Below are 27,443 nucleotides of genomic sequence, written 5' to 3'. Positions count from 1 at the left end.
ACAAAGTTTAAAACTTTTTAGTTTCCTAGAAATTATGTTACAAAGTGCCGTTCAAAAGGAAAAGATCCAAGAAGGTTACAATCAGCCAACTATGAGACTTTATAACTTTCACTAGCTCAATTTCTTTTCTCTTACAACATCACACTATCACTATCTATGGTTTACTGTTACAATAAGGACGTGTACACACATACAGGCCGAAATGAACTTTCTTAACCTCGCATGCTCTTCAATTATACCACTTATACCACACCTGCCTTATCAAAGCAGAGCATTTCTTTACAACTTCGATCACTGTTCTTCTTCCATCGTGCACACCTGCAACAGCAACACCTGAAACAGTTGCCAACTTCCGAATAATTATTACTCATGGATTACAACTGGCTAAAACCACCTAATTTAGCGTTACAATTGTTAACTGCCAACTCCAACATATATCATAATATCAAACTGTTACGATTGGTGACCCTCGACTTCAACGAATAACATACCATTACATATAGGCGCAGAGTGGCTGTGTGGTAAGTAGCTTGCTTACCAATCACATGGTTCCGGGTTCAGTCCCACTGTGTGGTATCTTGGGAAAGTGTCTTCTGCTATAGCCTCGGGCTGACCAATGCCTTGTGAGTGGATTTGGTAGACAGAAACTGAAAGAAGCCTGTTGTATATATGTATATATATATATATATATATATATGTACGAGGGATGTTCAATAAGTAATGCCCCTGACCCACTTGCAGTTGTTTGATCTAGCTGAAATTTTGCATGTGCAATTATTTATGTCTCTATAGATTAAGTGGCAAATTACAGCTCTGAACTAATTGTGGTTTCTGATTTACAGGTGTTTGAACTGAGTCAAGTGTGAAATGGAGCCTGTTGAGTGTCGAGCAGTGATCCGGTTTTTGTATTTGAAAGGATGCACACCATGGGAGACTTTTGATGAAATGAAAGTAACTTATGGTGATGATGCCCCATCATATGACCTTGTAAAACACTGGCATCGTGAATTCAAACATGGTCGGAACTCTGTGGAAACAGGCTCCCAGATCTGGTCGCCCCACTTCTGCCATTGATGAGGCATCTGTCCGTCTAGTTAAGGCTGCCATTTTGGAAGATCGACGCATAAGTATTCGCCAAATAGCCCATGAGGTCAAGATTAGTACCGGGTCTGTGGAAACTATCATTCATGACCATTTGCATATGCAAAAGGTGTCTGCCAGATGGATTCCCAGGTTGCTCACACCTTTCCAGAAGCAAGAACGCGTTGAGTGCTCGAGGATGAATTTGGAGATGTGCCAAGAAGATGAGTCAAAATTTTTCAAAAGACTGATTACACAGGATGAAACTTGGGTCCATCACTATAATCCAGAGACCAAAGCCCAGTCAATGCAGTGGAAGCACCGTGACTCACCTCCTCCAAAGAAGGCAAGGGTGCAGCCCACCGCTGGCAAGGTCATGCTCACAGTCTTCTGGGATCAGGACGGAGTAGTGATAACAGATTTCCTGGCAAAGGGTACCACAATTACAGGAGTCTATTATGCTTCATTTTTGAGGAAATTAAGAGAAGCTATCAAAATCAAGAGGCGGGGCAAGATCAGTAAAGGCATCCTCCTCCTGCAGGACAATGCTCCGGTCCACAACTTGCGTGTCGCCTGATCAGAAGCACAGGTGTGCGGCTATGAACTCCTCTCCCATCCCCCCTACTCTCCTGACCTTGCACCCTCTGATTTTCACCCCTTCCGAGTCATGAAGTTGTTTTTGAAAGGAAAGCGTTTCCCAGATAATGTAGCCTTGATTTCTGAAGTCACGTCGTGGTTGGAGGACCAACCTGGGGTCTTCTACAAAAACGGTCTCCAGAGCTGCATCAAACGATAGGAGAAAGGCGTAACTCTGGGTGGTTCCTATGTAGAAAAAGACTAATAACTGTGCCAAGTTTCGTTGCTCTAATGCTATGGGAAGTGGGTCAGGGGCATTACTTATTGAATGCCCCTCGTATGTGTGTCTGTGTTTGTCCCCCTAGCATTGCTTGACAACCGATGCAGGTGTGTTTACGTCCCTGTCACTTAGTGGTTCGGCAAAAGAGACCAACAGAATAAGTACTGGGCTTACAAAGAATAAGTCCCGGGGTCGATTTGCTCGACTAAAGGTGGTGCTCTAGCATGGCCGCAGTCAAATGACTGAAACAGGTAAAAGAATAAAAGAAGAAGAATATATATCTATATGTGTGTGTGTTTTTGTGTCAGTTTGTCTACCCTCACCCCATCACTGCTTGACAACCGGTGTTCATGTGTTTACATCCCTGTAACCTAGTGGTTCAGCAAAAGAGACTGATAGAATAAGTACTAGGCTTTAAAGCCTAGTACTTATTCTATCAATCTGACGCAAAAACACACACAATAAGTCCTGGGGTCGATTTGATCGACTAAAACACTTCAGTGTGGTGCTCCAGCATGGCCACAGTCAAATGACTGAAACAAGTAAAAGAATAAAAGACCAGAAATATAAGGCGTTCTTTCGATTAAAGTAGCAAGTCTATCAAAATTCCCAGCTAATTTCTTTGGCAATTTTCGTGAAGAATTTTTATTTATTTACTTTTGTTTACAGGCGCAGGAGTGGCTGTGTGATAAGTAGCTTGCTTACCAACCACATGGTTCCGGGTTCAGTCCCACTGTGTGGCATCTTGGGCAAGTGTCTTCTGCTATAGCCTCGGGCCGACCAATGCCTTGTGAGTGGATTTGGTAGACGGAAACTGAAAGAAGCCTGTCGTATATATGTATATATATATGTGTGTGTATATGTTTGTGTGTCTGTGTTTGTCCCCCTAGCATTGCTTGACAACCGATGCTGGTGTGTTTATGTCCCCGTAACTTAGCGGTTCGGCAAAAGAGACCGATAGAATAAGTACTGGGCTTACAAAGAATAAGTCCCGGGGTTGAGTTGCTCGACTAAAGGCGGTGCTCCAGCATGGCCACAGTCAAATGACTGAAACAAGTAAAAGAGTAAAGAGAGAGTATACCTTGTTGAAGCCGACATTTACTTGAAGTCGGTGAGAGAAATCAAAAGTGAAACACATGCCAGCACACACACACACCCATTGATTTTCAAGCCCAGGAGTTGAATAGTGAAACACACTCCCTCACACATTTATTCACACACATGCACACATTATCTTTCATATACACATACATAAATACATATACATACATCTTTTTTTGTATGTATGTATTATATATATATATATATATATTTTCTTTTTTACTTGTTTCAGTCATTTGACTGCAGCCATGCTGGAGCACTGCCTTTAGTCGAGCAAATCAACCCCGGGACTTATTCTTTGTAAGCCCAGTACTTATTCTATCGGTCTCTTTTGCCGAACCGCTAAGTGACGGAGATGTAAACACACCAGCATCGGTTGTCAAGCAATACTGGGGGACAAACACATACACACACACACACACACACACATATATATATATATACGACGGGCTTCTTTCAGTTTCCGTCTACCAAATCCACTCACAAGGCATTGGTCGGCCCTGGGCTATAGTAGAAGACACTTGCCCAAGATGCCACGCAGTAAGACTGAACCCGGAACCATGTGGTTGGTTAGCAAGCTACTTACCACACAGCCACTCCTGCGCCTATAGCCACAGGAAAGATAATGGGTGTGAGTGTGTGTGAGAACCTGAATACAAATGCATAAAGCTGAACTCTCTTTCACACACATACACACGTACACTCATCTTTCATATATATGTACATAAATACATACATACAAAAAAATGTATATCATCATCATCATCGTTTAATGGGTTGGACAATTTGACTGGGGACTGGCGAACCAGATGCTGCACCAGGCTCCAGTCTTGATCTTGCAGAGTTTCTACTGATGGATGCCCTTCCTAACGCCAACCACTCCGAGAGTGTAGTGGGTGCTTTTACGTGCCACTGGCATGAGGGCCAGTCGAGTGGTACTGGCAATGACCACGCTCAGATGGTGTTTTTTACATGCCACCTGCACAGGAGCCAGTCAGTGGCACTGGCAACGACCTCGCTTGAATGTTTTTTCATGTGCCAGTAAGGCGACGCTGGTAACGATCGTATTTATGTATGTACATGTATATTAAAAATAATGGTTGTGTGTTTCACTTTTCTCCTCTCTCACCAACTTCAGAGCAAATATCAGCTTCAACAGGATATGAAAACAATAGTAAATAAATAAAAATTCTTTACGGAAATTGCAGACAGATCAGCTGGGAATTTTGATAGACTTGCTACTTTAATTGACTGAATGCCAAATATAAAAATATTTTTAAACATTGAATGGTTATGAGAGTCCAACTGAGCAAAATAGGAATCAAAGGGGTTCATTGGTTTAAAAAATGTCTTTTAGGTGTAAAAATTAAACTTCTTTAGTCTAGCACAGCCAACCACAAACTGATGTCCACAGATGCTCAACTGGCTATCACCATAAATCATTGCCAGTGCTGCTGGACTGGTTCCTGTGCAGGTGGCACGTAAAAAAACACTATTTGAGTGTGGCCATTGCCAGTACCACCTGACTGGCCCTCGTGCCGGTGGCACGTAAAAGCACCCACTCATCATCATCATCATTGTTCGACCGTGGTTGAGACAATGGAATTTACCATGCTACGCCAGACTTCATGGTCCATCATGGCATTATGGAGGTCCTGTTGCTGGATGCCTGTATTCCTGGAGATTACATCAGGGTAGGAGAGTGTGCGCCCTCTGGTATTGCAAGTAGATGGCTTCCAGAGGAGAAGAGTAAAAATTACCTCTTTTTCAGCTCTACAACAATGTCCAGCAAACTGGACTCTCCTACCTTTCACAAGAGATGACACAGGTGGTAGTTTCCCATATATTTGCATTTTGGTTGGATGGCGCTTCCACGAGAGATTTTGAGCTCTCATAAGGAGGCAAGTGTAGGTTCCATCCAACCGCCTCTCAAGCTTCTTTGATAACGTCCAGGTTTCTGAGCCATATAGTAGAATTGGTTTGACTGTGGCTTTGAAGATTTCAAGTTTGAAGTCTCTACTTAGATTTGATGACCAGATCTTATGCATATCATTACAGGCTGACCAGGCCATACCCTTTCTAGTTAGAAAAGTGGTTGGTGTTAGGAAGGGCATCCTGCTGTAGAAACTATGCCAAATCAGATTGGAGCCTGGTGCAGCCATCTGGTTTGCCAGTCCTCAGTCAAATCGTCCAAGCCATGTGAGCATGGAAAACAGACGTTAAACGATGATGATGATGATGATGATGTATGTAGTGTCATTAATTTTTAAGAACTGGATTGACATGTGCGGCTGTTATGGAAGTGGTATCACTATCAGGGGGTGTAGGATGGGTTAGCTGATATTTGCAGATGACATTCCAGCAAGCACTGAATGGACTCACTGCCAAGTGCTGCAAGGCAGGGATAAGAATCAATGTTCCAAAGACTGATACATTGGTCTTCTGAAGAAACTCAGTGCACTTTGCATGTTAGTGGAACATCACTGAGGCAAGTGGAGAAGTTCAAGTATCTCAGAGCCATATTCATGAGTGATTGGCAGCAGGAAGCTGAAATGGGTGCTAGAATTGCAACTGCTGGAGCAGTAATTTGCCAGCTCCACTATTCAATCCTCAGAAGAGGAGAGGCCGGTAAAATGCCAGACTTGCTTTCTTCAATTCAGTAACCAAACAGTTGATGGTGGACATATATGCTAAAATAGAGATAGAAAGATTGGGCTTTGTACAAAGAGACTGAGAAGAGGACAGAAGGATCACATCCGCCTTCAAAGTCAAAATCCACTGAATTTTAACTCAGAACTTAAATACAAGGTATTTTGTAGTTGTTGTTGTTGGGGATATTTTTGGGTTTTATGAAATCTTGAGACCTTCCCCAGTAAGTTTAATTAGTGAGAAGAAAAGAGTACACAAGTTCAATTTTCACAGTGCTTCATCTTCATAGCCCCTGTATCCATAGCACTTGCAGACAGATACCGGTGCCACAGTCTGTCGTTGTCTATCATGACACCTTCTCCCATGGTGAAAATAGGTGATGACATGGTTCTAAGCACAATTTGAATCCTGACATAAAATTCAAGCACAGAACACAAAAAGACCAGAACTGCCACTACAAGGCATTTTGTCTTATGTTCAAATAATTCTTTCATTCCATCACACTGAATTGGCAGAATTATTTATCAACTCTTTAAAGTGGTTGGCATTAGGAAGGGCATCCAGCTATAGAAACAGTGCCAAGCAGATTATGGTGTGGCCCCTGGCCTTGCCAACTCCTATCAAACTGTCCCATATGAGCATGGAAAACAGACAGTAAATGAAATGATGAAGAAAATGATGTAAAGCAAAGTTGACCTGGATGGGGTTTGAACTTATAATGCAGAGAGCCAGAACAATTCACTGTTTATATATCAATCAGATATAAGACACTCTTGGCCTCATTGTTGAATTACTTCTGGGTAGATTTTGCTTTGTTTTTTCAACCCCTTGTTATTCATTTGAACTTTGATAACCTGTAATGTGATAAGTTATCATCATTTAGGTCACCTTTAAAATAATTTCTTCCATGCAGGTTTTTCCAGTTATTTTTGGTGCTGAAACAGTAATAAACACATCATGAATGCTGATCAAATTAAAAAGGTATTTAATTGAATTTAATTTAGCTCTTAGAAGGCAAATTATGAGCAAAAACAAAAAAAACAAAAAAAAAACTACAACAGTAACAAATATTCTTTTCTACTTAGGCACAAGACCTGAAAATTTTTGGGGAGGGGGCCAGTCAATTAGATCAACCCCTGTACGCAACTGGTATTTAATTTATCGGCCCTGAAAGGATGAAAGGCAGAGTCGACCTTGGCAGAATTTGAACTCAGAATGTAAAGACAAACGAAAATACTACTAAGCATTTTGCCCAGTGTGCTAATATTTCTGCCAGGCACAAGGCCTGAAATTCGTGGGGAGGGGACTAGTCGATTAATTTAACCCCACAACAGTAACAAATATTACACCATCTTTAAGTAAACAACATGATATCAATAATGTGTTGGGGCGTGGGGGTTACATGTAATTTTCCCTCCAAATTACCGCCACTGATTCCATGCAGATTCCTTGGATCCTTCAATTTAGTTTTTAGTTTTGTTAACTTATAAAGAGAAATGATAATATTGTAACACTAATAATATTCTTTCCTACGGTGTATTAGAAAAGAATTCAACAGTATTCAATCCATCCCTCTTTGTGTTATTCATTCTGTTCTCCAGACATTAACTAAAATATGTGGCCTTTTTTACCTTTACTTGAAATTAATTTCTGAAATCATCATTTGGCTATCAGTATTCTATTTACTTAATCGTATCAAATATATACCTTCAGTTATTTCTCAAAACTTTTAATTTAAAAACTGTCCTAAATCTTTCTTTTGGATTTTTTTTTGTACATTTTTCAGTTGCTTTCATGTTTATAATGAAATTTTATACATTGAAGCTGTAAGAATTTTCTCAAGACATGGTTATTTAAAAAAAAAAATTTATAATAAAATTAAAAATTAACGTGATTTTTTCCTTTATATATATTTAGAATTCTGTGGCGATGTAATGGAATTAAAGTATATCAGTTCTTTTTACAACATACGGGATGAAACGAAATCATTTTATTTTTCATCTTAAAAATCAATTTTATAAAAACTAAAGAAGGATAAATTAAAACCTGTTTAGAAATTTAGCAGTTTCTCTTGTAGCAAACCCATAGACAATAAAATTTCACGCCTCCCCATTCAGAAACGTTATGGCCTGTGACAATCGATCTCTTAAAAATTCATAAACGAATGTTTTTTTGTTTTATGGGAGGGAGTTTATCATCCTATCATACTTTTTATTTGGTATGAACATTATCTTAGATATGACGACTTCTTTAAGTAAAATATTGGTTTTGAAAACAAACAGAGTATATTCCATTAGAAATATAAGAAACAGAGGGGTGGGGGAGGTTGAAACTGTGTATATGTGGGTACATATATGCATGTATACATGTATATGTACCTCTGTGTGTGTAAATGTGTGTGTATGTATGTATATATATATATATATATAATTTTAATCCAAACGGGAAAACAGAAAAAACAACAACACGTGGAACAATTACAGTATTATTATTAATAGGCGCTCAGGAAAGATATATATATATATATATATATATATAAAATAATATGTTACAATTATTCAATAGTCAAGATAAAACTCTGAGTTTTATCTTGACTATTGAATAATTGTAACATATTATTTTATAGATAAATTTCCTCTATTTACATAATATTGAGGTCTCTTTCTTTCTTTTGCTATCTTACCGTTTTTACCAATATATATATATATATGTGTGCCGGTGGCACGTTAAAAGCACCAACCGATCGTGCCAGACTCCCCTGGCACGTAAAAAGCACCCACTACACTCGCGGAGTGGTTGGCGTTAGGAAGGGCATCCAGCTGTAGAAACACTGCCAGATCAGATTGGAGCCTGGTGCAGCCCCTGGCTTCCCGGACCCCAGTCAAACCGTCCAACCCGTGCTAGCACGGAAAACGGACGTTAAACGATGATGATATATATATATATATATACTGATATATATATATATATATGTGTGCCGGTGGCACGTTAAAAGCACCAACCGATCGTGCCAGACTCCCCTGGCACGTAAAAAGCACCCACTACACTCGCGGAGTGGTTGGCGTTAGGAAGGGCATCCAGCTGTAGAAACACTGCCAGATCAGATTGGAGCCTGGTGCAGCCCCTGGCTTCCCGGACCCCAGTCAAACCGTCCAACCCGTGCTAGCACGGAAAACGGACGTTAAACGATGATGATATATATATATATATATACTGATATATATATATATATATATATATATATACTTCAAAAATTTAATAAAAACACAACAAAGGGAAAATTTTACAAAACTATAACAGAAAATTTGTAGATAATTCCTCATCGGTCAATGTCCTAAAGATCCTTACAATTTCGCGCCATTATATATGTGTGTGTGTGTTTAAAAGAAGAAAAGAAAATGGAGATAAAGAAGTTAATAATTGTTTATTGTTAACAAATTGGTCATCATTGCTTCTTACAGCCATTTCAATTAATACTCAATAATTTAATTACAAATTTGTACATTAAATTTACATTTATGTGACATGAGTATAATTTCATCAGAGAAAAAAAAAAGAAAAAAGATGTATCTTTGGATGTTATATGTGAACCTATCAATTCATTTCAGCAGACTTATCTCCATTTTCCTTTTCTCTATTTTCTTTTCTTCTTTTAAATGGATATAAACTATATGCTTAATATATACATATTGTTTTAAGGGAATTTCATTCCCCCAAAATACTAGTTATTGAACCAGTATTTCCTTGGATGCAACCATCCCTTCACAAAATTAACTTATCCTCTAATTATATATATGTTTGTGGGCATGCATATATATAATAATAATGATAATGAAATTATTGTATACAGTGCTCAGGTGCACCACAACTTGTCAAAAGTGCGTATAAAGCATATGCAGTAATGTACAAATGTCTGGAAAGTGAACGGTGTATGAGTCAGATACATGCTTGATGCCGGCAGTTTGTTCCATGCTTCAGCAACTCTCAGCGTGAAAAAATGTTTCCGAAAGTCATGGGAGCTGTGCTGTTTTCTGACTTTGTAAACATGTCCACGGGTGTTAGACAGGTGGAGTTTGAAAAGGTGCTCAGAGTTATTGTTTGTAAGATGGTTAATAATTTTATGGGTGTCTGCCAAGTCAGCTGCCAGACATGGGAGTTTCAATGTGTCCATGCCCAGGGAAGTAAGGCGTTCAGAATATGGCAAATGGGAGCTGTGCTGTTTTCTGACTTTGTAAACATGTCCACGGGTGTTAGACAGGTGGAGTTTGAAAAGGTGCCCAGAGTTATTGTTTGTAAGATGGTTAATAATTTATGCATATCTGTCAAGTCAGCTGCCAGATGGAGTTTCAAAGTATCCATGCCCAGGGAAGTAAGGCATTCAGAATATATGTATGTGTGTATGTGTATGTATGTATGTGTATATATATGTATGTCTGTGTATATATATGTATGTCTGTGTATATGTGTGTGTGGGGGGTGTTAATTGAAGTGTACAGTGTTATATATCCATTACAGCTGATCTTACCAGTCAGTTTCAAACTAGAGGTTCGACGAGTGTTAGGTAATATATAATATTAAATACTGTATACTTAGATTAATATACCTGCTCTATTGACAAATATACAAGTGCATGTTTTTTCTGACTTATGGATTCTTATACAGTATATATGTACATGTGTGTGTGTGTGTGTGTGTATGATGATGATGATGTGTAAACACATGTCTGTGTATGTATATGTTCATTTGTTTGTATTTATATTTTCACTTATTCAAGCATATGGATGTCACTGTTCTGATCCCAAATTCACCTTCTGTTGACCATCATAAAAATATACGCAAATTTTCCCTATTATTCAACTTAGAAACTATTATTTTCTAAAATGCAAAATTCATGAAATAATACACAATCCATTTTTCTCTCCTTCTATCGCTTATTCCGTTTATTTATTTTTATTTTGATCTAGGTCAACTTGTTTTCAGTGCTCTGTGTGTGTAATATATATATATATATATATATGTGTGTGTATGTATAATATATTTGTGTATGTATAATATATATATGTATGTATATATATATATATATATATATATATATATATATATATTATATATATATATATACTAGCAGTATTGCCCGGCGTTGCTCGGGTTTGTAAGGGAAATAACTATATAAGCATTTTTAGAGAGTTACTTCCCTTATAGATGCCAATTCAGGCTTTCTTAGCCATTTCTGTTTTGGTGTCTTCAAGCCATGAAGTCGTTGTTCTAAAAGAATGCTGGTCTCCTTGACAACGCTTTACGACGTTGATTTCCTTACACTCCCTTCCCCACAGGTGCAGGTGTGAGCGTGGACGCCAACTCCGCCGCCATCGACACACGAAAAATTATGCATTAAAATGGAATAAAAAATGATGTTAAATTATTTTTAAAATCGTAGACTCATCGTAGACGCGCGCTAATACCCAGACGGGCTCGATATGAATCACGACTATAAGATACCCGAATTTGGTTAAACTGCACCGCAAAATGTGGGAGTAGTTAGGAATCTAAATCGAAGGGGACAGACACTCACACAACTACAGTTTTATATATAGAGATATAAGTATGTATACATACATACATATAAGAGAAGAAAAAGAAAATGGAGATTAAGAAGTTAATTAATTGTTTATCATTAACAGCAAATTAAATCATCATCCCTTACAGCTGTTTCAATTAATACTCAGTAAATATTAAGTAAGTATTAAATTTATATGACCTGAGCATAATATCTTCAGAGGGAAAAGAATATACCCTTGGATGATTTATATGTGTTTATGGGTTCATTATAGCTGACTGAATGATCTTTAGATTTAATTTTTACTTAATATTTACTGGGTATTATTTGAAACAGCTGTAAAAAATGATGATTAATTTCCTGTTAATAATAAAGAGTTATTAGCTGCCCAATCTCAATTTTCTTTTTCTCCTTTTATACGAACATAAAGTATATGTTTTTATATATGTTCTTGATTTGACGGTCATTCGGAATGCTCACAGCAGCCATATTCCTACCACTCTATGTCACGCTGGTGAAACCCATATTGGAGTACGGGATTCAAGCCTCTTCTCCTTATCTCCTCAAAGACATACAGCATCTTGAAAGAGTCCAGAAGCTGGCTACCCGCATGGTTCATGGTCTCAAAAATTTGTCCTATGAAGAAAGGCTGAGGACACTCGACCTTTATTCTCTAGAAAAACGCCGCCGCGTGGTGATCTCATTCTCACCCACAACATCATAAGCGGAAAGTGTAACCTCTCAAAAGAGCTGTTCTTCACTCCTGCTCCAGAGCGTCGGCTGCGGGGTCATTCCGAAAAACTCTACCTGCAACGATTTCATCTCAATCGAAGGAGAGGAGCTTTCTCCGTCCGGGTTGCGGATCCGTGGAACAAGCTGCCAGATGAGATGGTGAAGATGCCGACGACCGCTTTGTTCAAACCTCCCTTGACCTCAAGTGGCCTGAACTCTTTACATGAACACCACCCTGTACTTAACTCCATGTCCCCCTACATGGCCTTGCTATTTGCTTTTGAGTCAAATTAACTAACTAACTAACTAACTACATATATATATATATATATATATATATATATTATATATATATATATATATAATAGAAATATTAAAATTACTAAGTCTCTCTAAAAGAGATTGTCAGAAGCGACACCTACTGGTCTGGCTACGCTGCATTCGAAGGTTATATGGATACAGTTTGTGTATCAAATAGCTAACTTAAGGCGATGGCCTCATGGAGCTAATAAGCGGACAGCTTTATTCTTATTTTTATAAGAATGCCATATTAGTATGGCGATAACTATTATATATATATATATATATATATACCTATTATTTTAAGAAAATTAATTCCACCAAAATACTAGGTTTTGAACCAGTATTTCCTTGGATGAAACCATCCTTTCATGAGGTTAACACAACCTCTACCCAAAGTGTGTGTGTATGTATGTAGAGATAATGTGCGGGGACATAGAAATAATCGGACTGAATACCTGATCGCGCGGTTAAACCATTGGGAGTGAAGGACTCCTTGCCTTTGTTAGGGCATCCTTCTAAGAGAAAGCAACTCAGGTAACTGGGATAACTTCGACATAAAAGCTCCGGCTCAGTGGTTACCGATGATGTTGACTTGTTCTTCTTTTCGGATTATGGCTGCTGTTGCTTAGTGAGTGGGATTGACTCAATGCACGGCCTTTCCTCACTTTAAAAAAAATCGTCTTGCACAGGCATTGCATGATAACAACATTGAGTGGTTAAGCTTCGTGCAATGGCCATACTTGATAATGACGGGGCAGTCACCATGTAGAGATAGGCAAATCAATATACAAAACATATTAAATACATTTAATAGAAAAATGTACATAAGTTTACATATAAAAAGGTCCAGCTTATACAGAATACAAATGATATCAGGAATTAAAGGGGATGAATAAGAGTTTTACGAGTTCAACAGCTGTTTCTGGGGGCTTGGTGGTCCAAAATAATGATTGTAAATTGGTTCCATCATCGGAAAATACCAGCCTTTGTCTTCAGGGAAGAATTTTACATTTGAGGTGTTGACAGAAAGGAGATTAAAGATGGAATGATTTTGTGGAGAACTAAATCTATTAGAAGGATGAGTTGGGTGCTATTTAGATAGAGATTTTAATGTCTGATATACATTTAATATCTGTTTTCCATGCTGGCATGGGTTGGATGGTTTGGCAACAGCTGGTAATTCAAAGGGATGTGCCAAGCTCAATTGTCTACTTTGGCATGGTTTTTACAACTGGATGCCTATCCTAGCACCAACTACTATACACAATGTAGTAGATGCTTTTCGTATGGCTCCAGCACAGGCTAGATCACCAAATAATTTGCAAGAGAATGACCCCTCGATTGGAAGCGGGGTGAAATACTGAAGGAAGTGGCTTTGTGCTAGTTGATGAGAGGTTAAAAAGAATAATAGAGGGATAAAAATGGGAGTCTTACATTAGAAGAGATACAAAAATAGTCCACTGTGAAAGGAAAGAGAAGCTTAGAGAGAAAAATTGAGAGGGAGAGAGATGGTAGTGGATATGTGTCAGGACTTACCCTCAAGGCACAGTGAGGGGTGAATATAGGTGGAGTGATACCTGCGTTGGACAAAACACATCGCTAAAATTGCCAAGAAGGCTGAGGGTGTCTTGGCATCACTCACCAAGTCCTTTGTGAGCCGCTCTCCGGCTATCTATCTGCGGCTTTATATAGCTATGGTAAGACCTCACCTGGAATTTGCATCACCAGTCTGGAACCCTTATCTTGCCCATGATATCAATCGTCTGGAAGCCGTTCAGTGACGTGCAACCAAAAGAATACCCTCCATCAGGCATTTGCCATATTCTGAAAGCACCTGAGCACTGTATACAATAATTTCATTATTATATTATTATATAGAAGATTGGTTTGGATGAGTGGGCAAGGGAATAGAGGGGGAAGTTTCATAAGAATGTGAAGGGAGATGGTTCGAGATGGGATAGAGATGACTGTAGTAAGTGATGGTGAAAGAAATGGGAGTGGCACAGGGGTGGGGGTTATGATAGGTATGTGAGGGCAAAAGGAGTGATAGCAGATGAGAGAGATGTTAAGGATGGAGTATAGCAGAGTGGAAAGAAAGCAATGGAATGGAGTATATCTTAGTGGGGAGAGAGAGTGGTGACTGGAGGTGTATGAAGGAGATGATTGGTGGAAACAGTGGGCACAGGGATGATAATGATACATGGAGGTGGTTCTGGGGTGAGGAAGAGGAAGGTAACCAGAGGGAGGAGATGAAGTATGTACTTCTTCTGCTTTCAGGTGTTTATGGTAGCCAAATAATGCTATGAATAGAGAAGGAATGAGATGTGAGAGAAATGCTTGACGGGGCAGAGAGAATGGAGGTGGAACTCAGCCCTGCCCACACAAGCACGGTGATGGTGCCACCTAAAAAGTACCCAGTCCACTCTATAAAGTGGTTGATGTTAGGTAAGGCATCCAGCTGTAGAAACCAAGCGAAAACAGACTATGGAACCTTGATTTTTTTATTATCCATAAGGACATACATAGAATGGACGATACAATCACGAATGATTTTACATATAAAGCGCAATTTGGGGTCGATAAAAATTTAACATGATTTTATATAAAACGAATGAATAAACAACACAATGGACATTTTTTAAACAAATGGAGTGGGGCGGGTTTATGGACCCCACAAACCAACATTTCATGTTGCTCCAGTCTGCTTAGCTGACAAAAATGAGAAATACCTGTATTTCAAAGAGCCAGCCCTCTCACATTCTGTGAGATTTCACTAAAATCTATGTTAAGGGTATATGTAAGGCATAGGAGTGGCTGTGTGGTAAGTAGCTTGCTTACGAACCACATGGTTCCGGGTTCAGTCCCACTGTGTGGCACCTTGGGCAAGTGTCTTCTGCTATAGCCTCGGGCTGACCAAAGCCTTGAGTGGATTTGGTAGACAGAAACTGAAAGAAGCCCATCGTATATATGTATATATGTGTGTTTGTGTGTCTGTGTTTGTCCCCCCCAACATCACTGACCTCGGTTTTTGGGCTTATCTCGCATACAGCTCCCAGCCTTTCCAGTTTCTGTCAAGCCATCCAACCCATGCCAGCATGAAAAATGGATGGAAAATGATGATGAATTTAGTGGATGGGGGTTGAATCTTTACCAATCAGTTGAATGATCTCAATAAATTCCGTATTAATCTTATCAAGCTGGTACAGAGGAACTTATAAGTTACTGCCGCTAAATATAAAAAATATTTTTTCATAATTTTTTAGCTGATCTTCAGGTAAATCCATCTGCTCTGATTAATTTGTGCATATTACGATTTAAGATTTGAAGTAAACATTTCCAATTTTGGAAAATATAATTCTTTTATAATTGTTAAAATATGAATTTTAGAATGCCTTTACTGTAGTATTTCTAATTTTCATAATTTCATTTCAGTTTAATGATGAAGGAGTTTTGGTCATTCCAGACTTTCTGTCTGCAGCTACAATTGAGGAATTACGAGATGAGTGTTCCAAGATTTTAGACAAAATTGACGACTCTAAGCATGTCTCTGTCTTTGATACTGATAAAGTATGTTTTCATTTTAGTCTTTGTTTGTTTGTTTGTTTTAACAGAGATTTCATCCAATTTAACCCTTTTTGCATTTATACAAGCCATTTCCAACCAAAATAATCTACCTGTTTTATCTTCAAACTGGCCAGATCCAGCCTCTTACACTTCCTTTGCAATATTATCCTTGAAATAAACAATTATGTCATTGAAATCTCAAAGCTACAAGGTAATGCTTGACTAATTCAAATCAGTGTGAATAAATAAGCATTGCATTTGGCATAGAAATCCGAATGCTAAAGGGTTAAAAATAACCTCCTTCTGCCCTTTTACTATTGACGACTGAATCAACAATTTCTATCTCAGCCAAATATACCATGCAGCATGTAAAAGTGATTCAACCCTTTAGCATTTAAGCCAAGCATATCTGGCCATAATAATCTACATGTTTTATCTTAAAACTGGCCAGATCTGACTTGTTACACCTACCCTACAATGTCATTCTAAAAATAAACAATCACATCATCAAAATCTCAAAGCTACAAGATAATGCATGATTAATTCAAATCAGTGTGAATAAAGAAGCATTACATTTGACACAAAAATCTGAATGCTAAAGGGTTAAGCCACAGGCGCAGAAGTGGCTGTGTGGTAAGTAGCTTGCTTACCAACCACATGGTCCAGGTTCAATCCCACTGCGTGGCATCTTGGGCAAGTGTCTTCTGCTATAGCCCCGGGCCGACCAATGCCTTGTGAGTGGATTTGGTAGACGGAAACTGAAAGAAGCCCGTCATATATATGTATATATATATATATATATATATATATATATATATATATATATATATATATGTGTGCGTGTATGTTTGTGTGTCTGTGTTTACGTCCCCGTCACTTAGCGGTTCGGCAAAAGAGACCGATAGAATAAGTACTGGGCTTACAAAGAATAAGTCCCGGGGTCGATTTGCTCGACTAAAGGTGGTGCTCCAGCATGGCCACAGTCAAATGACTGAAACAAGTAAAAAGGTAAAAAAAAAAAAGAGTAATTTGTCTTTGTGGATGTCATTTTTAACATTTATTTACATGTTTTTACATGTTAGTGAAGGTGCATGGCTCAATGGTTAGAGCATTGGGCTCACAATCATGAGATAGTGAGTTCAATTCCTGGACCAGCCTGTGTGTTGTGTTCTTGAGCGAGACACTTTATTTCACGTTCCTCCAGTTCACTCAGTTGTAGAAATGTGTTGCAATGTCACTACTGCCAAGCTGTATCGGCCTTTCCCTTTCCCTTGGATAACATTGGTGGGATGGAGAAGGGAGGCTGGTATGCATGGGTGACTCTCTTACTCTTTTACTCTTTTACTTGCTTCAGTCATTTGACTGCGGCCATGCTGGAGCACTGCCTTTAATCGAGCAACTCGACCCCGGGACTTATTCTTTTGTAAGCCCAGTACTTATTCTATCGGTCTCTTTTGCCGAACTGTTAAGTAACGGGGACATAAACACACCAGCATCGGTTGTCAAGCAATGCTAGGGGGACAAACACACACACACGCATATATATATATATATATATATATATATATATATATATATATATTTATATATATATACATATATATGATGGGCTTCTTTCAGCCTCTGTCTACCAAATCCACTCACAAGGCTTTGGTCGGCCCGAGGCTATAGTAGAAGACACTCGCCCAAGGTGCCACGCAGTGGGACTGAACCCAGAACCATGTGATTAGTAAACAAGCTACGTACCACACAGCCACTCCTGCACCTGCTGGTCTTCCATAAACTGTTGGTCTTCCATAAACTGTTGGTCTTCCATAAACAACTTTGCCTGGATTTGTACATCAGTGGGTAATTTTCTAGGGGCTATCCTACGATCATTCATGACTAAAGAGAGTCTTTACTTTTTTACATGTTTGTATGAAATAAAGTTGCAGTGTGTGAGGCTATCACAGTGTCAGTCAGCTACCTGAACACTGGATGGGACGGAATCCATCACACTGGTACCATACACTGTTCCTTGAAGATTCTAACTGAACTAGTCCATCTAGTTGTTGTTGTTCAACCCTAAGTCAGCTTTGTTCTCGCAGACCTAAGATGAAAGGTGGTCCAGCCTTGATCGTTCCATCCTTCTCTTGGACATTGCTTGTTGATTTAACTTTGTATCCAGTGCCGGTGGCACGTAAGCGAACCATCTGAACGTGGCCGTTGCCAGCGCCGCCCCGACGGGCATCTGTGCTGGTGGCACGTAAAAAGCACCATCAGACTGGGCCTGGTGCAGCCTTCTTGCTTCCCAGACCCCAGTTGGACCATCCAACCCATGCTAGCATGGAAAGCGGACGCTAAATGATGATGATGATGATGATGATGATCACAATTTCTAAGCAATAGCACATCCTCATCGTCATCTTTTAACATCTATGTTCTGTGTTGGTAGTGAAAACGCATGGCTTAGTGGTTAGGGTATTCAGCTTATAATTGTAAGGTTGTGAGTTCAATTTCCGGCAACATGTTGTGTCCTTGAGCAAGACACTTTATTTCATGTTGCTCCAGTCCACTTAGCTGGCAAAAATGAGAAAGACCTGTATTTCAAAGAGCCAGCCCTCTCACATTCTGTGTTACGGTGAATTTCACGAAAAACAATGTTAAGGGTATATGTAAGGCGTAGGAGTGGCTGTGTGGTAAGTAGCTTGCTTACGAACCACATGGTCCCACTGCGTGGCACCTTGGGCAAGTGTCTTCTGCTATAGCCTCGGGCTGACCAAAGCCTTGTGAGTGGATTTGGTCGACGGAAACTGAAAGAAGCCCGTCGTATATATTTATATATATATATATATATATATATGTATATATGTATATATGTGTGTTTGTGTGTCTGTGTTTGTCCCCACCAACATCACTTGACAACCGATGCTGGTGTGCTTACGTCCCCATAACTTAGTGGTTCGGTAAAAGAGTAAGAAGAGTAGAGAGTATCTGTGGAGTGCTCAGCCACTTGCACATTAATTTCTCAAGCAGTCTGTTCTGTTGATCAGACCCACTAGAATCCTCGTCATCATAACTGACGTAGTGCCATGTTGCAATGGGCTGAACAGTCTGATAGGACCTGATGAGTCCAAGGACTGCAACATGCTCCAGTATCTGCCTTGGCATAGTTTCTATTGCTGAATGCCCTTCCTGATGCCAACCCAGCTATTGAAGCCATACCAAAGCAGATACTGGATCATGATGCAGTCCTCGGACCATCTGGATTACAAAGTTGGTTACCTTGGTTACCAGTTTCAAACATTCCAATTACTGATTCTTACTCTTTTACTCTTTACTCTTTCAGTTGTTTCAGTCATTTGACTGCGGCCATGCTGGAGCACCGCCTTTAATCGAGCAACTCGACCCCGGGACTTATTCTTTTGTAAGCCCAGTACTTATTCTATTGGTCTCTTTTGCCGAACCGCTAAGTAATGGGGACATAAACACACCAGCATCGGTTGTCAAGCAATGCTAGGGGGGACAAACAGACACACAAACACACACACGCATATATATAAATATATACATATATACGATGGGCTTCTTTCAGTTTCCGTCTACCAAATCCACTCACAAGGCTTTGGTCAGCCCGAGGCTATAGTAGAAGACACTTGCCCAAGATGCCACGCAGTGGGACTGAACCCGGAACCATGTGGTTGGTAAACAAGCTACTTACCACACAGCCACTCCTAGTGTATTTTTGATGGCAAGAGTGACAAGGAAGTATTTGTAACTCACTGGAGAACAAATATTACAAGGGACTTCATGTGACAAGCACAGTTTTCTTGTTTTGGTTTACTTATTAGTATACATTAGCAAAAGATACGTGGTGGTGGTGGTGGTGGTGGCGGTGGCGGCAGATGTGGCAATGGTGGTGGGAGTGATGGAAGAAGAGGAGAAAAATTGAAAAATTTTTTTTGCAAATAAATTCTTTTTGAATTTTGTACAAATGCTGAAAAATAATAAATAATTTGAATAAATTAGATTATTGCGAATAATTAAAATTTTATTTCACAGAAGCGAACTGATGATTACTTTTTAACAAGTGGTGACAAGATTCGTTTCTTCTATGAAAAAGGAGGATTAAAAGATGATGGTATGTAAAATTAAGTGTCAAAGGTTTAAATCTATTTATTTGTAACATCACCAGATGGGATGTTTTTTTGTTTTATTGTGTAACCTTACCAGGTCTCCTGTCTTCTGTTATAATGTCTTATATTCATAACATCATTAGAGATTATGTCTTGTTATATTTTACCAAATTTGATGTTTTCTATTACTATGTTTTCATTCTATAACAGTGGTTCTCAACTGGGTTCCATATGGCCCTGAGGGTCCAAATGAAATTTTGGGGAGTCCATGTAACAGATTAGTAAATTAGGGATCCAATTTTAAGAGCCCCTGAAAAATTTTTCTTTAGATCTATGGATTGGTATGTATTGCAAGAAACAATTAGGTTTCTTTCACTAACATTTTACATAGTTCAATCTATACAAGTTGATGTGTGAAAAACAAAATAGGGAATTTTGAAAGAAGTTTCTATAAAGCTTCTATAAAGAAGTTTCTATAAAGTTTCTATAAGTAGCTTGCTTAGTGTCTTTTACTATAGCCTCGGGCCGACCAAAGCCTTGTGAGTGGATTTGGTAGACGGAAACTGAAAGAAGCCCGTCGTATATATGTATATATATGTATGTGCGTGTATGTTTGTGTGTCTGTGTTTGTCCCTCTAGCATTGCTTGACAACCGATGCTGGTGTGTTTACGTCCCCATCACTTAGCGGTTCGGCAAAAGAGACCGATAGAATAAGTACTGGGCTTACAAAGAATAAGTCCCGGGGTTGAGTTGCTCGATTAAAGGCGGTGCTCCAGCATGGCTGCAATCAAAATGACTGAAACAAGTAAAAAGAGAAAAAAGCGAGAAGCTAATTTTTAGACATCAAATGGCTATGGGGGTCCATCAGAATAAAATAGTAATCAAAGGGGTCCAAAGATAAAAAAATGGTTGGGAACTCCTGATCTATAACATCACCAGATGTCTTCTCTTACAATATCATGTCACCAGATGCTGTGGAATGAACAAATGTTATCAAATGTGATGATTTTTGTTGTAACATCACAAAATGTGATATCTTCAGTTATAATGCCTTACAGCTGTAATGTGTTCAGTTGAAAAAGTGTCTGATCACAAGAGAGATGATCCATCTCAGACATTTGAAATATATCCAGTTAATATTCAATGGCATCTGATATTATTTAATTACATATATATTATTCAAAGTGTTTAGTATTATATGTCTATTACAGCTGATCTTACCATTTGCTTTCTCATGGGGTATTAAACTGGATGTTAGATTACAGCACAGATTTTCACCTCAATAATGGAGAATAGTAGCTATATTTTTCCCTTATCTGCTTGCTCAAGCAAGCATGAGGTATTACGTAACTATTATCTAACATCTGGTGTAAACTGGTTTAATAACCAGTTTACACTCTGATTAATATATCCACTCTCTTGATAAATATACAAGTACAAGTTTTTTTCTGACTTATAGAATCTGAGATGACCTACACACACACACACACACAAACACACACACACACACATGGTACCACATAAAAAGCACCTAGTACATTCTGCAAAATGGTTGGCATCGGGAAGGGCATTCAGCAGTAGAAAACATGTCAAAACAGACTTTGGAACCTCTTGTGCCTCCTGGTCTTGCTGGCTTCTGTCAAACCATCATCATCATCATCATTGTTTCAATGTTCACTTTTCCATACCTGCATAAATAAGACATTATTTATTGAAGCAGAGTCTCTGTGACTAGACACCCTTCTTGTCACTAACTCTTCCCTGTTTCCAAGCAAGGTAACATTTCCCTCTAGCCAGATATGTTTTCACAGAAAACTAGAAACAAACCACCTCACTTGTGTGGCAGTGAGCCTCGTTTACAAGTGTTGTACGAGGTCAAGACAAGGAGGCACAAACACACACACACACATATGTACATACACATAACAGACTTTTTTCACTTACTATCTACCAAATGGTAGGCTATAGTAGAAGATACTTGTTCAAGGTGTCATACAGTGGGACTGAACCTGAAGCAATGCGGTTGGGAAACAAACTTCTTGACCACACAACCATGCTTATGCTTATATATATGTATGTATATATCATCATTATCATCATCATCGTTTAGCGTCCGCTTTCCATGCTAGCATGGGTTGGACGGTTCGACCGGGGTCTGGGAAGCCAGAAGGCTGCACCAGGCCCAGTCTGATCTGGCAATGTTTCTATGGCTGGATGCCCTTCCTAACGCCAACCACTCCATGAGTGTTGTGGGTGCTTTTTACGTGCCACTGGCACAGGTGCCAGACGAGGCTGGCAAATGGCCACGATCGGATATATATATATATTCTTTTATTTGTTTGTCATTTGACTGCAGCCATGCTGGAGCACCATCTTTGGTCGAACAAATCAACCCCAGGACTTATTCTTTGTAAGCCTAGTACTTATTCTATTGGTCCCTTTTGCTGAACTGCTAAGTTATGGGGACGTAAATACACCAGCATCGGTTGTCATGCGATATTGGGGACACACACACACACACATATGACAGGCTTCTTTCAGTTTTTCTCTACCAAATCCACACACAAGTCTTTGGTCGGCCTGTGGCTATAGTAGAAAACACTTGGCAAAGGTGCCATGCAGTGGGACTGAACCAAGGGTTATGTAGTTGGTAGGCAAGCTACTTACCACACAGCCACTCCTACACCTGTAGAAAGAGACAAATGATAACAGGTGTAAGGAATGTATTTATATGAAATGCTAGGTATACAATTTACATGTAAGTAATGAAATAAAATTTTTTAAATGTTTTTATTTGGACTGGATTGAGACTTATGAAAAATATTTACCAAAATATTAACGTTTTATCAAACTTCTGTTTTTTTGTTTCAGGAAAATTAAAAGCAATTCCTCGATTGTCAGTCAATAAAATAGGTCATGGTAAGTGACTATTCCTTATAAATATTCTGGTCAATGGATGGAAGCACTCCGTCGGTTATGACGATGAGGGTTCCGGTTGATCCGAATCAACGGAACAGCCTGCTCGTGAAATTAACGTGTAAGTGGCTGAGCACTCCACAGACACGTGCACCCTTAACGTAGTTCTCGGGGATATTCAGCGTGACACAGAGAGTGACAAGGCTGGCCCCTTGAAATACAGGTACAACAGAAACAGGAAGTAAGAGTGAGAGAAAGTTGTGGTGAAAGAGTACAGCAGGGATCACCACCATCCCCTGCCGGAGCCACGTGGAGCTTTTAGGTGTTTTCGCTCAATAAACACTCACAATGCCCGGTCTGGGAATCGAAACCGCAATCCTATGACCGCGAGTCCGCTGCCCTAACCACTGGGCCAATGCGCCTCGACTCTGGTCAATATTAGATATGTTAAAAGGCAGTGAGCTAGCAGAAATGTTAGCACGCTGGGCGAAATGTTTACTGGTATTTCGTCTGTCTTTATGTTCTGAGTTCAAATTCCGCCGAGGTCGACTTTGCCTTTCATCCTTTTGGGGTCGATAAATTAAGTACCAGTTACGCACTGGGGTCGATGTAATTGACTTAATACCTATGTCTGTCCTTATTTGTCCCCTCTGTGTTTAGCCCCTTGTGGGTAATAAAGAAATAGGTATTTCGTCTGTCTTTATGTTCTGAGTTCAAATTCCGCCGAGGTCGATTTTTGCCTTTCATCCTTCTGGGGTCGATAAATTAAGTACCAGTTGCATACTGGTGTCGATCTAATCGACTGGCCCCTCCCCCAAAATTTCGAGCCTTGTGCCTAGAGTAGAAAAGAATATTAGATAAGTAAATATTCCACTGAGGTTGACTTACCAGTTGAACACTGAGGCTGAAGAAATTGACTTTTCTCCTCCCCCAAAATTGCTGGCCTTGTGCCAAAATTTGAAACCAAATTAGATGAGTAAATTAACCTTAAGTCTAACATACACACACACATGCACTGTCTCTTTCTCTTTTTTCTTTCTGTCACTATCTCCCTCTTCTGTTTTTCTCTTTTTCCCTTTCTCCTCTCAATCTTTCACTCTCTTCCCCCCTCTCTTTCTCTTCCCTCCTCTCCCTCATTATTATAAAAATGGAGCCCTATTTTTGTCTTTTAGATTTTTATTTTTATCCCTTGAGCCAATATACCAGAAAGATATCAGCAGTTTTTGGAGATTATTTCTCTATGGTATAAATACTTTTACTGCTGAATGGCCTTCTTTAGTTGACCAGGCAACTGTTGAAGAGAAGCCAATTAACCAGAATCTCTCTAGTAGCTCAATCTCCTAGAAATAGTAACCAAATCTTCCTCAAATTACACATTTGTTTAACATCCGCTTTCCATGCTAGCATGGGTTGGACGGTTCAACTGGGGTCTGGGAAGCCAGAAGGCTGCACCAAGCCCAGTCAGATCTGGCAATGTTTCTACGGCTGGATGCCCTTCCTAACGCCAACCACTCCATGTGTGTAGTGGGTGCTTTTTACGTGCCACCGGCACAGGTGCCAGACGAGGCTGGCAAACAGCCACGATCGGATGGTGCTTTTTACGTGCCACCAGCACAGGTGCCAGATGAGGCTGGCAAACAGCCACGATCGGATGGTGCTTTTTACGTGCCACCAGCACGGGTGCCAGATGAGGCTGGCAAACGGCCATGATCGGATGGTGCTTTTTACTTGCCACCGACACAGGTGCCAGATGAGGCTGGAAAACGGCCACGATCGGATGGTGCTTTTTACTTGCCACCGGCACAGGTGCCAGATGAGGCTGGCAAATGGCCATGATCGGATGGTGCTTTTTACTTGCCACCGGCACGGGTGCCAGATGAGGCTGGCAAACGGCCACGATCAGATGGTGCTTTTTACTTGCCACCGGCACGGGTGCCAGACGAGGCTGGCAAACGGCCACGATCGGATGGTGCTTTTTACTTGCCACCGGCACAGGTGCCAGATGAGGCTGGCAAACAGCCACGATCAGATGGTGCTTTTTACGTGCCACCAGCACAGGTGCCAGATGAGGCTGGAAAACGGCCACGATCGGATGGTGCTTTTTACGTGCCACCAGCACGAAGGCCAGGCGAGGCTGAAGACAAGGCATTGGATGATATCAGGCCTCTGTTAGTCAGTGTTGACCACAAAATCACACAGGTATGTGCAAGCTTAAGCAAGATTCTCTAAGGAAGACTAGCATTTGCCCATACATACAAGTCTTCCCTTTGCATGCCACCAATGTTTATCCAGGTGAAAAGCTGTCAACCTGGGTCAACCCAGTTTGGCACCAGTGTCATTATAGCCATTACTACCTGAACACACAAAGCAAACACAGATGCTTCTTGACATCTCACCTGACCCTCACTGTGCAATTCTGCCAATCCATCCCCTGCATTGTTACTTTTTTTATAGACCCTGAAAAAAATTAAAGGCACAGTTGACCATGGCAGGGTTTGAACTCAGAGCACAAAATATCCATTTGCCTGATGACTGCTAATCCACTACCTTGCATTGGATGATATAGTTTTAGATAAACTCTGTCTGAAAATAGCATTAGGGAACAGTCTTTGTTATAGGTTAGTGATTGCTGTTTAGTGTTCATACACGAATACTCTTTTACTCTTTTACTTGTTTCAGTCATTTGACTGCGGCCATGCTGGAGCACCGCCTTTAATCGAGCAACTCGACCCCGGGACTTATTCTTTTTTAAGCCCAGTACTTATTCTATCAGTCTCTTTTTGCCGAACTGCTAAGTGACGGGGACATAAACACACCAGCATCGGTTGTCAAGCAATGCTCGGGGGACAAACACAGACACACAAACACACACACATACACATACATATATATATACATATATATGACGGGCTTCTTTCGGTTTCCGTCTATCAAATCCACTCACAAGGCTTTGGTTAGCCTGAGGCTATAGTAGAAGACACTTGCTCAAGGTGCCACCCAGTGGGACTGAACCCGGAACCATGTGGTTGGCAAACAAGCTACTTACCACACAGCCACTCCATAGAAAATACCAGTTTGATTTGTGACAGTGTCAGTCAGAGGGAAATCAAAATTAATGTTGGAGTTTTCTTTTCAGAGATTTTAAAATGATTTTCTTTTTTAAGGGGTTTGACTGGTATAGGTTTTTCTTTCGTTATAAATTAGATACTAGAACATCCTTATATGTCTCTAAAAGGGGCCATCTACATCTATAAACATATGTATATATGCAACTGCACATGCACTTAACCCTACCAATTGCAACTGTAACAGCTCTTCACCCTGCTTTCAAACAGAAATTGCTTCACCTTAACCACACATATACACACACAGACTCACACTCACACAGACATGTATGTATATCTGTACATGTACGCACATGTATATGTGTATATGCACATGCCTTCATATCGTTGTATATGCATATGTCTTCATCTTAATGAAGGCATATGGCTCAGTGGTTAGGGTGTCAGGCTGACAATCATGAGGTAGTGAGTTCAATTCCTGGACCAGCTGTCTGTTGTGTTCTTGAGCAAGACACTTTATTTCATACTACTCCAGTTCACTCAGCTGTAGAAATAAGTTGCAACATCACTGCTGCTAAGCTGTATCAGCCTTTGCCTTTCCCTTGGATTACATCAGAGAGGGGAGGCTGGTATGCATGGGCGACTGCTGATCTTCTATAAACAACCTTGCCCAGACTTTTGCCTCATGACCAAAGGGAGTCTTTCCTTTTCATATCAGCAAAGGTATATGTGCACGCAAATGTATATTTACATATATATATTCTTATTCTTGAATTCATGTAACTAATTTTGGTTGTTATTTTCATTGTGTTACTTTGTCTCACCTTATTTTGTAGCTTTACACCTGCTCAATCCTGCTTTTGAGAAAGTCACCTTCAGTAAGAAGATTCAGGTAAGTTAACTGTGCTATGTCAAGGGGATAAGTCCAGTTTTAAATGTTCCTGTTAAAATAATAATAATGAAATTATTGTATACAGTGCTCAGGTGCACCACAACTTGTCAGAGTATATGCAATAATGTACAAATGTCTGGAAAGCAAACAATGTATGAGTCAGATACATGCTTGTGTGTGTATGGAGGGGAGTAAACCAGGTGCAGTGTTGGTAAATCTCAGGAAGCATGGAAGTTTTGAAGGATGCAGTGCTCCAACAACTAACAACTGATGCCGGCAGTTTGTTCCATGCTTCAGCAACTCTCAGCATGAAAATATGTTTCCTAAAGTCATGGGAGCTGTGCTGTTTTCTGACTTTGTAAATATGTCCACGGTTGTCAAGATAAATAGAAAGAAGCTGACAAGACACAGTTCTAATGGACACCTAACTGTACATTAAATTCATCACAGAATTCAATGTCATTTATTGTGCTTTTGAATCTTTCATTAGCTGGTTACACAACCCTTCCCTTATGGATTCATTGCAGTTACCCTCTTGGTAATCCTGACGTGATCTAGGATCCCTCTGCTCAGCTTCAATGTAAGAAGCAATATTGGCTCAGTTGAGCTCTT

The 27,443-nt window shown here is 39.8% G+C and overlaps 1 protein-coding gene across 1 annotated transcript in view; it reads left to right on the top strand.

The window, feature by feature from the left end:
- The window catches only part of LOC115224009 (phytanoyl-CoA dioxygenase domain-containing protein 1 homolog), a 47,004-nt gene that overhangs the window by 2,867 nt on the left and 16,694 nt on the right, over positions 1–27,443 (top strand). Inside the window, exons 2-6 of the mRNA XM_029794795.2 lie at positions 6,600–6,667; positions 15,711–15,845; positions 19,884–19,962; positions 22,830–22,877; positions 26,776–26,831. Coding sequence (XP_029650655.1) covers positions 6,644–6,667; positions 15,711–15,845; positions 19,884–19,962; positions 22,830–22,877; positions 26,776–26,831 — 342 coding nt within the window. The 5' untranslated portion in view covers positions 6,600–6,643. The remainder of the gene's footprint in view (positions 1–6,599; positions 6,668–15,710; positions 15,846–19,883; positions 19,963–22,829; positions 22,878–26,775; positions 26,832–27,443) is intronic.

Source organism: Octopus sinensis, linkage group LG24 (assembly GCF_006345805.1).
Source record: "Octopus sinensis linkage group LG24, ASM634580v1, whole genome shotgun sequence".
NCBI lineage: Eukaryota > Metazoa > Mollusca > Cephalopoda > Octopoda > Octopodidae > Octopus > Octopus sinensis.
Note: the sequence above shows the minus strand (reverse complement) of the source record. Positions and strands in the feature narration are given on the sequence as shown.